The following is a 21,191-nucleotide window of genomic DNA, read 5'->3' on the forward strand; positions in this document are numbered from 1 at the left end:
TTAGTACTGTCATTTGTTTTTGTCTTGTAAAAATGTCTGAGTGTGTTCCATACAAGAGAGTCGAAAGTCCTCCACATGTGGGTAAGATCTTTTTTTATCCGCTTCATCCATTCCCTGGATCCCATAAATCCAATGCAAGGAAGGACTGCAAATAATTATTCACTTTCAACAGCACCCTTCCATGTGCATATATATATATATATATTAAACAAGGTAAGAAGTATGCAGGTCTTCTTTTAGCACCATCTCCTTATCTGTCCTGCACTGTCCCGCCTCTCATCATCATCATCCTTGTGCTGCATAAATATACAACCACTTTAATGAAGGGAATGTTCTGGTTCCTTTCCTTTTGCCAGGCCTGCTGTCTCAGCTAGGTGATGAGGGTGCGAGGAGAAAAGGCTTATAGCCATCCATGTATACATATTTCATAGCCAGCATTAAAAATGACCCTTTGAATTACTTACCGCACAAGGTGAATAAGATGCTGCGGCAGCCGGCTTAGGATTACATTACATGTACTGTCTATACAGTACTCTCTTTATGTACAGTACACTCAGTGGACACAGGTTTAGGTACACCTGTGCAATGAAATGTGCCACTGTAAAATATGTATATATTGTATTAATATGTATATGTATTATTTTGAATTTAGTTAGACGTTAGTGTAATTGAAATATAATTGGAAAGTATTTTTTCTGTTTTTGACGCAGCAGAGATACATACATACAAATACATACACATATAATAATACCAAATTCACCAAAAAAGCCTGAATATATAATGTATGGACGTCCAAATTCTTGTAGTTGACACCATTATGGGTGACATATTTTACACTCCACCCACATCCGACCCCCCACAAATCTGTAATAAAAATATAAAAATAACAAATTCCATGAGAATAACGTCTTATTTTCATTCATTTTCTTGCGAGGGTCAAGAGGGTATGCTGGAGCGTACTATGGGCGGGGGGCCGTTTTTTTTTTTAATTATATATACAGTATGTAACTTAGTTACATAGTGACCTTAGTGACCATTGAATCCTTTTATTTCTCAGTGTGTGGAAAAAGTTTGGACACCCCTGACCTATACAGAGGAGTCAGCATATTAGAAACAGCTTTCAGTGTGACACAGTGTACTTCTACACCACTGCAAAATACAACCACAATAATAAACAATAATAAACATATACTGCAGCTGTCAACCACTGACAATGTCAATCAAAACTGTGCATTTCCTTTGCAAGGCAGATTGGATCTCATTAGAGAGTGCCAGCGTACTTAATAAAGTGACTGGTAAGAGTATATACTGTACATGCATGTGCTCTGATCACAGAAATCTGCCATGTTTGCAGCCTAAGACGTTTACATATGTCTGCATGCCGACACACGTGTGCAGAAAGGCATCATCTTTGAGATAAACACACGGCATCTTTCAAAATAAAATGGCACACAGAAAACATTATGCATTTTACAGCGGCGTGTAATGTTCTTTTAAATGATTTTAATGAACAGCGAGGAGCCAGAGAACAAGAAAGAGAAAATAAGATTGACATTGGCATAAAAAGGAGGACGCCTTTCTTCTGTGCTCGCTAATGCTGTCTGTGTGACAGTGACTGTCATTTGTAAGGGAACAATTGTGCCCTGCTCCGGAAGCTACATGACAATGATAAGAAGAAACACTTCATTAGTTATAAAGGGGAACTTAGTTTAAAAAAAAAAACAAAACAAAAAAACTCAAAGAGTTGGGTGCCGCAGCACCTTTGAGATAAATAACAGCATGTCCAAGACACTTATTGCCCATATTATAACCTGCACATCTGTGTGCCGTCTGTGCAAACACCATGAGGTCGGACAAAGACCTCCTCTGTTTACTACAGTACAACCACCACCGGGCCGACTTACTTTTCTGCCATCCACAAAATGTTTTCTGCACTTGCGTACAATGACCATTGTGTTCATCAGTCACACACCACAAGTTTAAAGCACTAATAGGGACTCTTCCGCTAAAACTACAGCTGTCTGCCTTTTGCTGACATGCTTCTGCACCCACCTTTTCACTGACATCAAACACAACCTCAGACCTGGTTCTCTTAACGCACATGCTATTTTTAACTAAGCGTTTCTAATAAGCTGCTGGGAATGATGTAAATTTTTCATATGCAAGCACATATTTCCTTTGTGAAAACACAGAAACACTCTTATTTGGTGATTAGCGACTGACAGAGGGGAGGAAAGGAAGCCAATGTGCTTGTATCGAATTGCATGCCTTTCAAAAAAGGAAGAATCCTAATGCGAGGAGTCATCTTCCTGTGCACCACAGGTATGAGTGAATTATTAATCGTCCGCCTCCTTTTAATGCTTTTTAAAGTGCTTTATTTTGATGTGCTAAAGCATACTTTTAGCCATATTCAGTCAGGCATGCATATCATTATCTCTCCTATCAAAGAAGAGTGTCACCCTTTCAAAGAGCACAAACAACTCAGCCTCATTTAAAATAGAAAGTTCCACTATCAAAGGCGTTTTACAAAGACTGGGCTTCAAACACAGTGATGAAGTTTTTCACAATTTTCCTGCAAAAAACTGAGGCATTCAAAAGGTCTGGATTTTTTTTTTCCAAGCTCTTAACCTAACTAGTGTAAATCAAAACAAAAGAGGTTAGACAAGCGAGAAGTATCTGTCTGGGCCTTTTGATATTGGTTCAGCATTACTATTACATATGTTGACATCTCCTGTCCTCAATACAATGGTTACATTGGCAATTGGCAAAACAAAAAAAAAAACAAAAAACAAAACTGCACCTCATGAGCCATTATACACACAGGAAGCAAGAAGGGAACATGACAATTGGAACCCCTTAATGAACTCATCAGCATTCACCATGGACTCACAATATAGCCTTGACAGCAACGGCTACAGGCGTCCCTCATATATCGCGGTTCAAATATCGCACCCTCACCCTTTTGCAGTTTTTCAAAAATGAATGAATTAATAAATGGTCGCTATTTCATGGTTGAATACGGCCTATCAGTAAAAAAAACAAAATGCATATTTAAGTTAATTGTACTTATTCTTCTTAAATATATTCATTCATAAAAATAGCTAAATGAACAAAAATACAAAAAATACACATTGGAGCACATGATTTGCTATTTCAGAGCATATAAGATATTGAAATTATGATTAAAACAAATTAAAATTTACTTTAATTTAATTTAAAAGTACTATAATTTTGATTTCATCTTAAAATATATGTTTCAACAAAGATTTAGCGTCTTACATTCGGGTCAAAACTATAATATAATGACTGATGTCTGTATCTGTTCTACTATGACTGCTGTGAAAAAGGTTGATAGACAAAAATAGTAGATATCAAATGAAAACAAGAAATTAAAGTTTAAAAAGGGGGTTGACTGTCATGATACACTGAAAAGACCTGAACACAACACAGGGAGGTGTTCCCTTTTAAGCTCCACCCCTTTCCCTAAAGCCAACCCCATTTGCAAGTGTCACCAACTACAATAAGTAGTGCAAGAGATCCAAACCATCCTGATGGGAATGCCCAAGTAGCCTATGTAAGTGTCTACATGTGTATGTATAAAGAAGGAGGAGGAGCTAAACACACACCTGCTCCAACTGGCACATCCTATGGTACAGCTGAAGTCTGCACCAAAATATTAACCTGTGCTCTCACTATGTTGTTAAAATATGCTTCAGTTATACAAAAGGCCTTGTGTGCGGCACTATACAGGAGCACCCCCCAGCTCAACAAATGTGTTTTATAAATATTGGCCTTACCTGTCCCTTTGGTGAGCTCCTTCTCCCCCCCACTTTCTCTGTCTTTGGTTTGGTCCTCCTGGTCTGTGGTGGTCTCACTAGCAGCCTCCACATCCTCACTCAGCTCTCCTGAAGGGGGAGGGAGGATGGGAAATGTAAATCACCAAGCCATCAGAATTGGTGGAAGCACTTAAAGGGACGGCAGCGTTTTTTTTTTTTTTTTTTCTATAGGAGCTTGCAACAATTACATTTGCTGACACACAGTTACGGGCCTCGCAAACAAAGAGGACACAATCTGCTGCCTGCTGTCACTTTTCTGACTCAATTGGGAATATATTGAAAAATATATATAATTTTTTTTATTATTGGGGCAAATTAAGCATAATTTAGGATGTAATTGCAAAACTATATCTACAAGGTGCCTACTCATCCTCCTGACGACTACTGCATCAAAAAAAAAAACATAAATATTTAAAACTTTCAGAGGCACACCTAATTTTATTTTTATTCCAAGTCGAAGGCAGAAATCCCCTGTAACCACCTTAAAAGCCTCCACTCAATATATCAGACCATTTAGGAGCGTCGAAGTCCAAACAATGGATCGCCAATAACGACGTTTGTAAGTAACACACAGAGGAAAAGATAGCGAAAACAGATAATAAAAAGACCATCAATCATGTTTATTTCCCTCCAGTGCCGCCTGAACATCCCCCTTGCCTGTAAAGTTTGTTTAAAAGTAGAGAAGCCTTTGCATGCAGCAACATTGATCCGACAACAATAAACTAGGCCATGTGGTCAATAGGCCTTATCAGTTATTACACAAGTCAGCTAATTCTCAGCAAATGTACTTAAATGCTCTTTAGAAAATGCTTTCATGCTCAGGTCCCGACACTATGAGCTATTGACATATTGACGACGTTACAACAGCCATGCTGAAATATCCTGTTGAAGTATTCAGCCCTGCAGCCATCACATGGCCAGCCTTCGCTCACCACATGACTACCCACAGAAAAACGCTTTTATGATGTTACATTATCCCAGACGCTCTCCAGTTTATCTCGTCGGTGGTGAAACATTACGCACACACAACATAAAGGCTGGATGTTATGCGGTGTTTGGCTGGTTGATGAATATGACTCTTATAGAATGGGTAGAAATTGGGGGGGGCTACAAATGTGTTTGGATGACCTTGGTGCTCAAATGTAAAAAAAAAAAAATGTAAACTGTGATCAATGCTTTTCATATTTTTTATTTTATTATTTCTTAAATATACTATTATTGTTCGGTTTCCAAACTCTAGTGTAATCTAGTGTCATTGAGGAAGAACTTAAAATTTTACTAAAAACAGACATCTTCATGCATGTGCACAATTTTAGCAGAATTAGGAAGCTGCGCACTGCATAGGTGCTCTGATTTTTCTTACAATATCACACATGTAGTGGGACTAATTCCACACCTCCATATTATTACACACATAGTCAACATTAGTGCAACCAATGCTATGAAGATGTGAATCCTCCCTTTGGACTGCTTTGGCATCCTGCATATATGTATACTATAATGCGCACATCTTACATTTTTTCCTTCATTATTTGAATACATACATGTCCCAGCCACAAATGCATGACCACTTGCACAAATTAACACTATATTGATGAGCAATGTGTTTGTGGTTTCTTTGGTTAACTCATATGGCTACAAGAGAAAGTCAAAATAGTAAGTTCTACAATAACACCAAAATAATAGCGAATACACACACCCTATAGTGATTTTTTTAGAAACATGTTCATTAATTCCCAAAGCAAACATGTGCAGATGCCTCATCTCCAAAAAAAAATTGCTAAAAAAACAGACACTAATTAATAAAAGGTCAAAAGAGGCCCAAGAGCATAGATACGCATCCATAGATAGTCAGAGAGCAACACTCAGAGCAATGGCAGTAGGCAATTTCTAACCCAAATTTGGGATATGCAAAGACCAATAGCCTGAGGGGTTGTCATCTAATTAATTGTCTTCATTAACCATCCTAATACAATGATATAAAGCACTTCCACTAATCTAACCATGCAAACTGAATGGATCCTTAGCTGACACACAGATTACACTCATTTGTTCAAAGCAGACGAGGATCAGATTTGCTCTGCCACTCACTCAGTGGGGACAGTCCACAGTCTCTAGCACCTCCTACACACACACACACACACACACAGTCCAGACGTCTAGCAGTCTTCCTCACTCCAGCGTTTGTGAAGCCGGTGAGTGCAGGGGCTTAATCAGGCCCATAGGTGTCACTCTTTACAAGCCAGGAGAGCTCACACTAATGAGGTGTAGGGGGGTTGGGGGGAGCAGCAAAAACAGGAGAAAGAGAGAGAGAGAGAGTGAGAGAGGAGGTAGGTTCAGGGAAAAAAAAAAAAACAGAAGTAATGCGTGGAGATGACAAAAGCAGATGCTATGCAATAGACGTCCAGTGAAGATGAGAGAAAAACAATATTATTACCTTCATGATGAGCAGCAACAGCCTTGGACTCCCCCCCCTCCACCCCACCCTACCCCGCCCCACTCCTTGGCAAGAGCAGTGATTACACCGACGCTAATCAGACTGACAAGCACAAACGTCCCTAATAAATAATTGATGGTAACCACTGCACTTTCCAGTATTCCTTCCCAGACTGTGGAGAAGAAGAGCAGCAAGTAATAATAGTCAGTCTAGATATCTTTCACTAGGTCAGGCTCCTCCCTCTGTGCTCTCGGCCTCGGCAGATTACACCGACGTGATGGCGACTTTCTTTAAAGAGCAAAGAATACCAGTCCTACCTGCTTCCTAAAAAGATACATAGTCTGTATTTAGAAAGGCACTTGCTCCCTGGCCGAGACGGAACACCAGCTGCCCACTAGGTTTCTTGTGTTGTGCTGTCTCTAAGCTTGATTACACTCATTATGATCACTGAGGCTGCTGTCATTTTAACCAGGTGTCACCCAACTGCACTGTAAGGTGCACTTCCACTTCTTCATCCACGCAGACAGCTTGATATTTTCTCTCCTTTTAGTGCTGCACCGTCAGATAAAAAGCGATCTTATTTCACACTTCATAGACTTTCTTTAAAAAAAAAAAAAAATCCCCCACCCCCTCATGGACCCCCTTTACCTTGTATCAAAGTTGCCCTGACTCTGGACTAGGGGGTGCAAAATGGAAGTGACAGGAGGGGCACCATGGGACAATGAGACACAGGAGCCGTGCTGAGGGCTTTCATACATTATCCTCACCTCATATAAGCACCTCTGCACTTCATACGGAACATGGTCACCACCCCAACACACTTGTGTGCCATCATAAGCCCAACCCCATCTGACATACACATTCTCAGGCATCCCCCTCTTTAAGATGCCTAAATGAAAAAGAGGTGCCCCTTAAACCCATTATAACAAACCACGTGTCTATTCACTATCCAAGGTGCTGTCTATGTTATGTGAGAACAAATGTATTGGGACACAGTTCCTAATAAATTCATCAAGCAGTGCTCAGCATGGACCTTCTTACCAAGATATTTTGGAAAAGTCTGTGTGGGAACAGTTTGGAGTAGGTTTTTTTTCTATCCCCAATGCACAACGCAAGGTCTATAAGGGCATGCTTTGATGAGTTTGATGTGAAAGTGTGTGAGAACCCTGACCTCAACCCCATCAAACACCTTTGGAATGAACGAGAACAGAGACGGTAAACCAGCAGGCCCTCTCTCAGGTCCAGCATCAATGACCTCTGACCTGACAAATGTTCTTCTGGATGAATGGGCAAACATTCCCACAGACTTACTAGAAGATCTCGCACCTGTAGGTGCCCCCAATATGTATGTCCATATTGACGAAAGCGAGGAATGCAACACCAGGAAGTAAAAAAAAACAAACAAAAAGCAGTCACATGGGTGCATAAAGCCCTCCCCTCATACTCATCACTCAGTCTCTCCCACACATTTTCACAGAAAGGAAAGAAGCTACCTCGGTGCTGCTGGTCAATGTTACGTGTTAGATTCCTGACCTGTCTATTGAGGAGGAAGGGGGTTGGCGACGCATGCGGGCAGGTCTTGCTGTCTTGCTGCTGGCCCTGCTGTGACCTCAGGATCTAAATGTGAATGAATACTTTGTGTCTCCATGGGGCTGAGGGCGAGTCTCATAGGGAGGGCGGGAGGAGCCTCACAAGATGGAGGAGGGGTACCAGGGTTAGGGCAGCTAATAACTAAAACAACTTTAAAGGGCAAGTTAATCACAAACAGCAGCCATAGCTCAAACTGATCCCCCGGGCAGCACTGCTCATCACACACGAGCCCCATTGGTCTTGCACCCAACGATCATCTTCATCGCCCCTTGTCTGTCTGACTCACTTTTTAAATGAAATACAGAAATAAAGGCCTTGAAGTCAATAAGCTGTCTGCCTTCCTATTGCCACTCATTTATGTGTGCAACACTTCTGCTTTTGTTATTTAGCACCGTGCAAGATGAATGAGATAGTGCCGTCTCTCATGGGAAACATGGCTAATTAGAAATAGTTCACCATAATGACATGTTTAGATACATTACAAAAAAAAAAAAAAGTGAGTGGCGCTCTAGTTCTAGCTCTTTATATTGAGTGATGAAGGATAGAAGGATCTAGGTTAATGTGGCTGTACAGGGAGTGCACATTCAGAGACTGCTCACTCTTCTGCCCCAACACACACAGTAGTGACTTCCTTGGATGTCCGCTAACAAATATTATGTCCACAATGGGGATGCGAGCTGTACTTTTGCCTGCTCTAAGACTAGGGGATAAAAGCCTGCATGGGGGCAAAAGCATCACCGGCCAGTGCTCTTCCATCTACTCCGCCTGAGGGACAATGTCCTGCACAAAGGGTCACTCTGCCTCTGTGCCACCCCTCCCATGCATGTCTCTGCCTCCTCTTAAAACCCCAGCTCCCCCGTTCACACTACAATGCCTTCACCTATTTGCACCTATTCAATAGGACCTAACAGAATTGGGGGGTGAGCAGGGCTGATGGGGGTGTCTGGCAAAGAAAAAAAAAAAAGCATCACGGTTGTCGTGAAGGGCAATCACATCAACTCTGAAATATTCACCAGTGGCTTGGAAAATGTGATGGTACAGTTATGACAGGCGAACAGGCCACTCTCGCAACAGTCAACCCCCCCCCCCCCCCCCCCTACACTCCCTCTCCCTACACTCTCATTCAGAGCGGAAGCATGGTGGACAGTCTGAATATGTATAACCCTGAATATGTATTGATTTTTCATTTGGCAACAACTTTGAAAAAAGGACACACACACACACAAAAATCACATAACCTGAAACTGTCACAGCTCTTTTGTTCATAGCTCATCTCTCCTGATGTTTGGCTTTTGCCACAAACTCTCTTTAATTACCAGGTACAGCCAGCCTCAGAGCCTCCCTCCACTGAGACGCAGCCACATACAGCCTGCTGGGCTTAACAAGACAGCACACATCTATTATATATGACATACACCCAGCAGCTTTTGTCTCATATCTGACTAATAAGCACACGGAATATGAGTATACCCACTGTTTGTTTTGCTATTATACACAGCATATACTTGCTTACGTGAGGGGAAAACTTGACAATTAAAAGTAAGACTGCTGCAAGGAAAGGAACACTTTTAAACCCTCTCGGATCCCTAAGGACTTTTTTTGTCTTGCAGGTAAAGGTTTTTTTTCATGAAAAAATGTAAAATTTCAACATTTTCCCACCCTTTCGGGGCACTGTGGACAAAAAATCCACTTACAAAAATGTTACAAACACATAACAGAGTAATATTGAGTTTGAATAAAAAAACAGCAAACATTAAACAATCATTAAACCCACTAAGTGCATATTTGATTCAATTATGTCTGTTTTAGCTTAGAAAAATACTAACAAAATGAGTTATGTTCCATATAATAAAAATTCGGGGGCTGGGGCTCTACGTCAAAGATCAGGCTTAACTATAAAAAAAAATAGTAGTAAAAGTGATTTTGATGCTTTGTCTTTTTTTGCAGGGTCAGATTCAAAATTTCCCTCCGGACAAAAAAGTCAAACTGACCATCATTTATGACCCCCTTGTAATTACACAACACAAAGATGTTTTTTTCTAGTTTTAGGGTTTTGTTTTGTTAAAAAATTAGTCTAATGTGTCATATTTACTGTTCATAATGACATTTTGACAATTTTCACATTGTATGTGATTCCTACTGGACTTTGTGGCTGTGAATTCCAGTGAGAGGCAGGCCTTAATGACGTAATGGTCCATGCTGACCATGATGGCCAATGGCCATGAAACATTTTCAAAATGTGACGGCCACCATAAAAAGCAAAGCAAATATGTTTATAACTACAAACAAGCTGCTCTGTTGTCTCTGCTTGATGTGATGCTTTATTGCAGTTGGGGGGGCGGAATGAGGGAGGAGCTTGCAGCTCCACTTTGTGCTCAATCATGATAGAAAGTGATTTGTGCATGCTTTGCAGAGTCTGCAGAAGTCTACACTAGCTTAGAGTTGATAGTTGCGTTTTTTTAGAAAGAGTATCTATAGTTCTTTGATTACTTAAGGATAGTAGACCGCTATGAATAAAATAAGGTATGGGAAACAATTATGTCTATGCATATTCTGTGTCTGCCTGCATGCACACATGGCTGTGTGCGTGTACATGTGCATATGTGTGTCTATGTGCATGCGAGTGGGCTGTGTAATTGAGGAGGAGAGACTGTACTTTGCTTTATGCAGAACTTATGCTTTTTGAAACCAATTCTGCTTAAAATCCTGCCATTTATCTTGTACTGCAGCCAACAGACAGGTGCATGCATGTGCACACGTGTGTCCATTAACAGGTGCTTATCTGTTTATATCCACTTTTAGGCACCATAGACCAATACAGTCAACTGCTCTGATTGAGAAAGACCTCTGTCTGTGGAATTATTGAATGTCCCATTTGCATATCTTTGTAGTGCATCCATCCGCCTGTGGACTGTTGTGTGGTGGTATTAGCTCGCAAAATCAATGCTGCCGTGGCGGAATGTATGTAAGCACCCACCCCGGCGCGTGTTAGGTGTTGGTTTCGCAGCTCTCTCACAGAGCTTATTAGCATACTGGTCATTCATTTAGTCTTTGTAAGCTTAAAGTAAACACAGATTTGTTAGTATGCCCATCCAGAGTGGGCTGCTTTGCCATCCTCCGCGATGGTCATCCCGCCTTCCTCATCCACACACAGCCGTGGGCCTAGCGGGTTGTTTGTTTATGAGAGCGTATACTGAGATAAAACAGACTTGGCTGAGTTATGAATATCAATTTTGCTAATCAATTTAATTTAAAATATAGGGCATCATTGATGTGTTTTTGCGCTCTAAAGTTTAACAAGTTGCAAAGTACAGATTTTCAATGATGGAAGTAGAGGAGAAGTGGAGGATGGGAATACAACTTTTTACCTTAGTCAATGACCTTTTTTTCAAACTGCTTGAACTACATCGGTAGTAGAAACACAAACACAAACTGAAGAAACAGATACTATAGTAGTATACAGACAATTATGTGGTCCGTTGTATGTTTTTTTTTTTTTTTTTTTTACCATATAGGTCTATTGTTCAAATTCTTATGCCAGACAGGAAATGTAGATCTATAAAGGTGCTGATCCAAATTAGAACGACTGTAGTCGTCCTTGCTGTTGGTATATAGCTTTATTTATTACATGGCGGATGGGAGCCAACATTTCTTCAACCACAACCACCCTTGCAGGTTGCTCATAGCTAATTGCTAAAGAAATCCAATGATTACACTACACAGGCACTTAAACCATCCAGAGAGTGCGAGCACTTACTGAAAAAAAGCTCTCCCTACCTCCATCCATTTCTAATACAAATCAAACATGGGGAGCTTTTTTTTTGTCTTTCCTTCGGTCCCTCTTTGCATAGCCATCCATTACTTTCACATGAAATATGAAAAGGCAATATCCTCTCTGTGTTTGTACTGAAGCGTAATGCAATTGTGTTGTCATTTATAGGAAATAATCGCAAACCTCTCTTTCATTTTCCAGTTCAAATAACCATGAAAAATTATCCTTCAATGTCAGGGAGGACAACAAATGGATGCACAATATATATATATATATATATATATATATATATATATATATATATATATATACACACACACACACACTGTATATATACAGAGATGCACACACATACTGTACATATATATAGCTTCGCCAGTGCGCTTGACATTTCTCCTTAATAGGAAAACGGCTGGTTGTTCTTGTCTTGCCTTCTCAATCTAACCTCTTTTTTTAACCCAATTAAAAAGCTCTGTACTCAGATCTTTGTAAATGTTTCCTTCATTCTTTATTCATTGTGGAGGGTCTGGAGGTTAGGCAGGATTTGGAGTGGATTACAATACTCTGGCCCTGCTCATTAGCACCCTTACCACAGTCCGCTAATGGCCACTGTTGGAGGGAGACGTCGCCAGACGAGCGCTACGGTCCCTTGGTCGCTGTGACTCCCATCCGGCAGTCTGACAGATAAATAATTCAAAAGCTATCAGGCTCTTTGGTAGCTTGGGAGCAGCCCCCCCCCCCCTCCAAAAAACATACTCCCAGGACCCAGCTTGTACAGGCCTCTTTTCACTGATCAGCATTTAGGCCTCACACATGATGTACAGCAAGATGTCATGGCACACAATTAGACTTTTGCCGTAGTCAAAGGATCCTTTTCATTGCCAGAGATCTTTAGTTTTAGTGTAAAAAGCAAAGCAATGGTAATTGCTTTGTGTAACGCTGCCATTAAAGGCTTAAAAGGCTAGCCGTTTTCCACTGTAATTATGTACAAAATGATGAATGAAAATGAAGTTTGCAGTGCAATTAGAGGTGAAGTAATAAGAATTTTTCTCTGAAGTAAGAATTAAAACAACAGAATATCACTGTAGTATGATGTACATTTTAGATCTTTGTGCAAAAAAACAATGTGGAAGTCGAGCCTCCGACTTTGATTATCATCTTTGTTACTTACATATATGTATTACGGATTTTTTTGTCAGAAAAAACAATTAGTACCAGGAGTACCAGCAGAAAACGTGGAGAAAAGGCAAACTCCATACAGAGATTCCCGAGGGGGGGTTTCTACGAAATTGTATAGAGAAGGAATCCTACTTGGCGGAAGTTCACTTGTCACAGTCGGGTCTGGAACCCATTAACCACACTAAACGAGGGATTACTGTACTCCATTTTTTAATTGTCACTGTCAACATTGTTTTTATTGATGTCATTTGTAGTAGTGCATAACTGAGCTCAATCATACTGATCAAGTTAAATAAGTCATCAGAATATTAGAACTAGCTTTCTAGTTCTACCTAGAGTCTACCTGGAGATGTGGCTGATGTTCCTCAAATTTCAACCATACATATTCCTACTGTCTTCTGGTATGCCTCGATGTTTTGTGATGCATATAATGAAATTCCCTATGAAAAAGGGCTAATGAAAAAGACTCAAATGATGCAATTAGTTGCTTGATTAATTTCTGGTAATGTATTAGTTAATTATCAAAATAATTATGGCCTGGTTATTTATTTATTTACTTGATTATGTGGCCTAATTTACAAAAGAGACTGTGAGCAAGGTAAAAAGCATTGGAGGATACCAACCCATCCACCATTTTTAAAGTAGTTGCATTTTTCTGTGGTATTATCAGAATTAATATTGCCAATTTGCTTACCGCTTTCAATTTCAACTGAAATTTAAAAATGCTCCAGAATGACACTTGATAGAATGTGCCTACACAGCTCATTGTGTATAAGGGCTTCCTTTTGTTCCACTCTGTCCTTTTTAATTACATTAAATAACTAGTTGTACCAACTTCACATGACTGTACCCTCTCAGAGTAGGTCATTTTTTCTTTCTCTCTAAGCACAGTTTGATTAGAGCTGATTCTGAGAGGATCCATCTGTCCAAAGACATAAAGATAAACAGATGAATGTTCTTGGGCAATAAATGAGAAGATAAGTGTGCAAACGTATCGTCCCTTGATTCTTTAGGAACGCACTGTAATGCTGTAAAACTGGGCTGAAAGCTCTTGGAGGTTTGGAACTGTGCTGCCCGCTGTGCTGCTCTCCAGAGGAACACACTTGGAGTGATTACAGTCAAACTCAGTTATCTTTGGCTAAGCCACAGGAGAGGCAGAGCAAAAGACAGTAAAAAGAAAAAAAATGAAACTGATGATGTGGCTTAAATATGAACCAGCTGTTTTAAAATACCCAGAAAACTACTTTGTACTGTTCTTGCACTGTGATATTACCCCCCCAGAGCGTACCGAAAATACCAATTTGGATAATTTTACACATTAATGTATCTTTCATGGATACCTATACTGTACCTGTACTAACCAGCACACAAAGTTTTATAGTTCTTCCAGAATCTGCACCTATTCAGCTGTATTTCTTTGGATTTGGTGTTTTTTTTAATGTATTCCACCCACGGCCTGCCTCCAGCCCCTCACACTCTGCTGTGGTTGGTCACACTCCGGCGTGCATAGAAACACTTCCGGTTTGTGCCGCTAACTTTATCAGTCGATAAACGGTATATGAGGCGATTTATCTTTTTAAAATGTCGGCTTTCTATGAACTTTCTCACGAAAAGAGGTAACTTCAAGACATGTATGCAGTCCTTATTTCTGCCTATTAAATGGTAAATTGCTGGGTTATATCCAGAAGCGATGGACCATGCAGTGTACACTAGAATTGTTCACCCCTCTAAAACATTTTTGGTATTTAATATGCCAGAGTATCTTTTAAATTACTATAATTTCAATGACCCAAGCAAACCGGCAAGCTCTTCCAAGTTTATGCAGGAGATAATATTATTCAAGACATTTTTCAAATGCCCTTGGATTCTGAAGTGGAAGCCAATTAAAAACCTTTTCAACAGTTTTGTCCGAGTGAACAGGTATGAACGAGGAGGTGGGTCCTGATTTGATGGATGCCGCCAAGGAGTGGCAAGCCAAATCACTGCACTCAGGCCTTGTCCACACATAGGCAGATATTTTTCCACAATTTGGTATATTATCCACACGAGCCCGGAGATATGGATTGGATTTGGAGAAAAATCTGATTGTGTGTTTGGGTATGGACCAGAGTTTGACATTTCCCAGCGTCACTTACCTGCGACAATGTATGCTGTGACGTAGAGGGGAAATATGTGTTTTTTTTTAAAATATCCTGCTACATGTGGACAAGGCCTCAGTGCCTTTTTAATCCATGTATACTGGTGGAATGTTACATTTAAGGTCAATTCCACACTTCAATTAATGCTCACATATCTGCAGCGTTATGTTAAACATACGTGCTTTTTCTACCTTCTTCCTGGCATTGGTGCTGACCAGGCACAGAGACATGGAAATGAGAACCTATTTCTAATTCTAACCTCTATGAGCCATATTGAGGGATTAATAACCACCGCCCTGTGGCTATGCGCTCCTGTTTTTTATTGCATGCACGACAGTTTCTTTTCTTTCTTTTTTTTTTAACAGCAGGTCATTCACTCATTAGTCAGAGTTGGGAGAGTTTGGGGTGAAAGCCCAATAAGACACCAAATTAATTATTCATTTTGAGTGTTGGTGTAAGGGTGCTGCCTAACTAGCAGAAGTCAGCCTCAGGAGGACTGCCGGAATAAACACTTTGGACAAATTGTATATTATAGTTGTCAGTAAACCAGGAGAATGCAAACACTAATCACCAAACCCATCATTAAAACAAGCTGCTAACAATAATGTGTCCCTCTGTGCATCGCTGCCTCCTCCCCTGTGGGCTGATCCAGCTCCCTAACAGTCCATCATGCCCTCAGCCTAGAGCCAGCCTTTGGCTTGGGAAGGGAATCAAATGCAGCCTCCTTCCTCTCTATCCAGCCGTGGCTCCTTCTCTTGGCTCCAGCCAAGACCAGTGGCCTCCTGAGAAAGCTGTGATAAGAATTCATTTCTTCCTATTATGCGCTCTTGTCCACTGCCTCAGTTCATCAGTCCAGTGCAGTCAAGTCAATGAAAGGGCCTGTAATGAAGCAATCAGATGCAGCCTGCTTGTCTGGGCCCGCCACTCCATTTTCAGCTTGTGGGCCCGAGCTCCGAGTGCAGGCCGTGGGTTTAGGTGGGGGCCAATAGAAAGGAGAGATGGACACAGTCTAAGACAGACACGAATGAAAGAACTTGCCTTTCATAAAGCAAAGGATAAGGTGCTCTTTTATGTATGTGTGCTTCACACCAGGTTTACTGCCTCCTGTGGGTATGGGGAATCATACAGCTCCATTTGTTTAAACAGGCTACAATATTTCCACTTAACTAGTAAGTCAAGTTTTTGTGGGATTCCCTACTCAGATTACCAGTGGAAGTGGTTGGATGGAGCATCGAAACTTCCACCAACCCCGCACTCCTCAGTGCCACCTCTTAGACACAGTCTCAACATGTGGAAACTATTAAAAGGGTTTTGGGGGGAGGAATGTATGTGTTGAAGCTTAATCTGTGTCTCAAACTAGAGGATTCGGTGTCTTCTTTGTTTTGCATTGCGATGGAAGTTTCTTTTATTAATTTAAAAAGGACATTTTTTGATCTAATATATTTTTTCTTCTACCTTCAGTGCCAGTGTTCAATCTGTGATTGAAATAAAACAGAGTAGAGTTTGATGGCATGTGATAATGAAGCGATCATCGTTAATATTCAAGTCATTGGGTGAAAAAGGTTGTATAAAATGAATTATCTGGATAATTCTTACACATTGCAGTCATATGTACGATGCCAGGAGAATCCTGGAATCCGTGTCACTTGGATGGAAGTTGGTTGACTGATTTGCCCATCAACACGTGCACGCGTGCTCCCTCTTCAAGCCTCCACAGCTGACCTGCAGCCAGCTTTGTCAGAAAGACCCCATGGCTGCATTCTACCTGACAGCAGCTCCTTAACAAGCAGCAGTCATTAACCTCAGGAGCAGGCAGCTGCCATGTGATGTAGTGCACTCGGACCGCTGCAGAAGGGCGCTATTGATCCGAGACATACTTGGTGCCTTCCTGGATGTCTCTAATCAATATGCAAATAGCTCACAGCATTGATTCAATATTAATTTTCAATTAGGGAATTCTCAGTGGGTCTTGAGGGGTCAATACAGAAGCATTCAGAGTAAAGGCTTAAGCAAGTTGCAGGCATTGATGTTCCTCTGCCCAAGACAACTTACTTACTGTTTATTTAGCCTGCTCCGCTGTACGTCCTGATTAAGGCTTTGTGTAACGGGGCGGGAGACAGATGGGCCTTTCTGCACTATCCCAACTAATAAGTCATCATCTCACACTTAGTTCAGTTTCACTGTCTTGTTTAGTCTGTTAAGTAGGAACACTTAAAGGCATAAGAATAGCTTTCCGTTTACCATATTAGCTCTATAAGTTCACAATAGCTGTATTCTCCAAGGTGAGGGCTGGTTTATAGATGCAAATATTGGTAACCCGTATGCCTACATGCAGGGACCGTTCCCACTTTTAGACCTTACAAATTAAAATCAAATGTAGTCTGGTGCTGTACATTAAACATATACTGCATTTTAGATTTGCCGCTATAATTAAATGCATTAGCCATCCAAGGCTGGTTGAGTACAGTAAGTTCAAGTAGTATAAGGGAACATTACTCTTCATTACCACACAATCTTTTCCAAACGCAGACATGCACCACAACTGTCACATACTTCCTTCTACACATGATGTCTTTTTTCTATTAAAAAAATGGGAAAACCCTGTTTTATTCGTCTCATGTCGCCGCAATGGTTGATGAACAATATGTTTGCTGTTCATGGTAAGAAAACCCCTGCTTTAAATAACTCAGAATAAAACAATGGCCTTCATGTTTGAGCCTGTTTTGTGTGTCAATCAAAAAAACCTTTGTGGTTTGTCACTTGGCTCTGACTCACTGTCATGGCGCAACTGTCCAGACAATCAGGTTCTTGCGGCTCTGGAATCTTGCCATAAGCTTTCCATAAACTACTTCTAATGTTCATAATTGGATGTGCAGTTTTACAGTGTGGCCAGCAATTCAGATATCCTTTGTACTGTTGATTTAGATTTAGAATAACAATGCAAATAAAAACATTATAGTCCTAACTAAAACACGAGAGATACTAGTGAAGAGAATACCAAAGATAACCTGGCCTTATTTGCTGTGCTCTCCTACAGATGTACTGCCCCAGGTAATTGGTTGAGGGATAACATTAATTACCACATTGCTCATTAATGGCAGACGCCTTTATTGGTTGCATTGATCAACAGGACCTGTTAGCCATCATCCTAAGCAATGGTGGATGTAACAAGCTTACATATTGGCATATCAATTAATCCAATCAATTCTTGTCTAGCGGTTGCCATTACCCTTGTCTACCAACCCCTTTTCCAATTGGTCCTTCTTGCTCTTCTATCACCTTTTCAGGCTAGATGACAAAAGAAAAGCACATGCCCTTAAAAGTTGAGGCGGTCACAATTCACACTTATTCACCCCGATTTCCTGATGTTAGTATGAACTGCGCAGTGGAAAAGTGGCAGTCGGTTGTTGATATAAGCATGGACACAATTTTTTGATAAAGTTAAAAAATATGTTCATCTCAAATCAATATGCAAATCAATTCAGTCTGATTAGACTTCAAAATACAAAGCTGTGTGTGATGTGTGGTGTAGCATAGTGAACAGATGAGAACACTGCCAATGAATGAGGGGAGCAGAGTGTGATAACTGAGAGAGCACACCATGACAAAGTGGAGGGATTTACTGTCGGGCCCGCAGCACTTCATTTGCTTAATAACAGACAATTCTATAAGAAAGTAGCTCCTGTGAGGGGGATATCACCCAACGACAATGTCTCATTTTCAAAAAATCCTATTTGAAGACAACACCTTCCCAGCGCTGATCCTCCTCCATGCCTAAGACGATCAACGCGCATGACAGGCCTCATTAATATGACGCCCCATGTAACCTTGCTCTTTCCCCCTTCTCCCAACAGGTACAAAACCGATAGCCAGGAAAGAAGGGCATTAAGTTCTGACTGAGCATGTAGCGGGTGGGGTGGCGTTCATTTTAGACATGTCTTACCTATCATTTTCCAAGTCATCTAGAGTCACTTCTTAGGAGGTGAGGGAGGTTCACGCAACATACCTGTTTGATGCATTTGTTGGGGAAAAATACCCTCGGCAAGCATAGAACAACGTGAAGCCACCTAAAATGCTTGTGGTTAGATGTAAAGCTACCAAACTCACATACTACTGTACTATTATTTTGCACCAAAACCTGCATGTACTGTTATGATAAATTGTTTATGTACGGCATCGTTTTGCTTACAGTGGAGCTCTAAGGTAATAATGTGCTTTCTACTACATAAATCACTCATTTATCCCAGTTAATTAGTTTCAGACCTGACCATGATAAGTGAAAGTCGGACTGGTATAGTACTGAAACCTCTTTACGATCTTCTACATACATTTAACATTTTACAGCCCTCTAGACATGAAATAACACCCATATAGTTATATACCTTTACAGCCAATGCAGTAGATGTAATCAGAGCGAATACGTCCAGTAAAACATAATTTCTCCTTGTGGGACTAACAGTTATAAGTTCCACTTATGTTCTCCTGTTCTCCTTGTGACACCAAGTGACAGGGATGGTTACCGACAGAAGACAGTCATGTTGGTTGGACCGTACATGGTGAGACATCAGAAAAGCAGACAGTTGCTTGGCCAGCTCAAACTTGCTCATTGTGGGACCTCCTGAATGCTTTGTCCTCTGAGCGACGCCCAAGTGGGCTGAGCAATTAACAATTTCATCCTGATTGCCTGAAGCATGTTTTGCTAAGCCATAAAGATAATAGCATGATGGGTGCAGAGCAGCATACCCCCCCCCCCCCCCCCCCATCCCTCCGCTACACCTCCCACCACCTCTGCTGTTCCTCTATTACTTCCATCTCACAATTCTCTGCTGTGCAATTCACATGTTGGAATGACGCTCTGCTTGCTTGCTTTATTAAAGAGACTCTCCCTGCTTAGACGGCGCATTTAAGAAAAAAAAATACAGAAAGATGACTCCCTGAAGAGTAAACAGGGATGATTATTAAAAGGAAGGAGAAAACTAGAGTCTCAGTCCCCCACTGGCTTCTTGATTTGAAAGTCTAATTTGGCGAATGCACACAACAGGCAGGTAGACAAAAACAAACAGGTTCCATTTCCCAAGACAAATGGAGCATGCTTGGAGGGGCTGCTGGTGACCACCCTCATACCGCTCATTCTCCTCCGTGACAGAAATCCACTCCGACCGTGGAGCTGGCCGCTTTGCGACAGAAAAATGTGTGCCTGCTATTTGTCTACAAAGCATGACACACAAAAGGCTCCAAACAACATGACAGGATGCTTTTCCCCTCTGTACTGTTTGCAGCTCAACAAAAAAGTCTGTCTGATTCATCTTTATTACACATCACAGAACTGCACATGCGCAGGCAAATATACTGGCTGCCGTGTTGAAATCATTTACTGTATGTAGAAGGCAGGATTAAGTTTAATTATAGCGTCACTCAGCAAACTAGTGGCAAAATGAAAACATACAGTTTTATTTGTTGTATTGCACCTGTGGCAGACAGGTTTTTTTGTGCATAAAAAAAAAATCACCCTTGAGATAATTGGAACATCGATATATATATATATATATATATATATATATATATACATACGTACAAATATTGTACGTCATTCTTCACTGCAGTATCATAAACAACTGGTGGGTGTCCAGTAGGATACATTGTGGCCATCAACTGTGCATTCGTATTTTCTGTATTGCACTGAAGTATTTAATTTTCCTCCATAAAAATATGGACAAAAAAAATTGATGTAAGAATTTACAATATACAATTTTTCCTCATAACAACATTTGTAAGTCTAAATACCCTCTGCATTTAATAGTATTGGGGATCATACTGAGCGCTACATTTTCAAATGCAAATAGGCAGTGAACGGAATTAAGGAGCACCATTTAAATGTCCAGGCGTCAGCATTATTAATCATGTACTGCCAGCATCATTGTTCCTCCTATGAGAAAACAAGGTCCAAAGACATAAGGAGGAGTTGAGGACAAAGGCTAGCAGCACCAGCCCCCTCCGGTCCACCCCCTTTGACCCTCCTGCTCACCTCCCAGGCTTCTGTGGCTGCGTGTGAAAGTCCAGCTGGTGTACTGGGCGTCCACACCTCAATCAAACATTGCTGCAATACAGGCATCATATCCTTGTCTAACAAATGGAAGAGCGCATCGTTCATTCAGAGGCCTGCGACTGTATGTGACTGTTTTTTTGTTCCTATAACAACAACACAACACATTGCACATGCACAAACAACATATCACATT

At 40.8% G+C, this 21,191-nt stretch overlaps 1 protein-coding gene across 11 annotated transcripts in view; it reads right to left on the minus strand.

The window, feature by feature from the left end:
* The window catches only part of zfhx3b (zinc finger homeobox 3b), a 331,901-nt gene that overhangs the window by 19,531 nt on the left and 291,179 nt on the right, over positions 1-21,191 (minus strand). For 10 of the 11 annotated variants that reach the window (XM_058089529.1, XM_058089531.1, XM_058089533.1 and 7 more), the window contains one exon: positions 3,798-3,905. The exons of the other annotated variant lie outside the window; for it this stretch is intronic. In XM_058089529.1, the coding sequence (XP_057945512.1) occupies positions 3,798-3,905 (108 nt within the window). The remainder of the gene's footprint in view (positions 1-3,797; positions 3,906-21,191) is intronic. 11 annotated transcript variants of the gene reach the window in all.

Source organism: Doryrhamphus excisus, chromosome 12 (assembly GCF_030265055.1).
Source record: "Doryrhamphus excisus isolate RoL2022-K1 chromosome 12, RoL_Dexc_1.0, whole genome shotgun sequence".
In the NCBI taxonomy this organism is placed as follows: Eukaryota; Metazoa; Chordata; class Actinopteri; order Syngnathiformes; family Syngnathidae; genus Doryrhamphus; species Doryrhamphus excisus.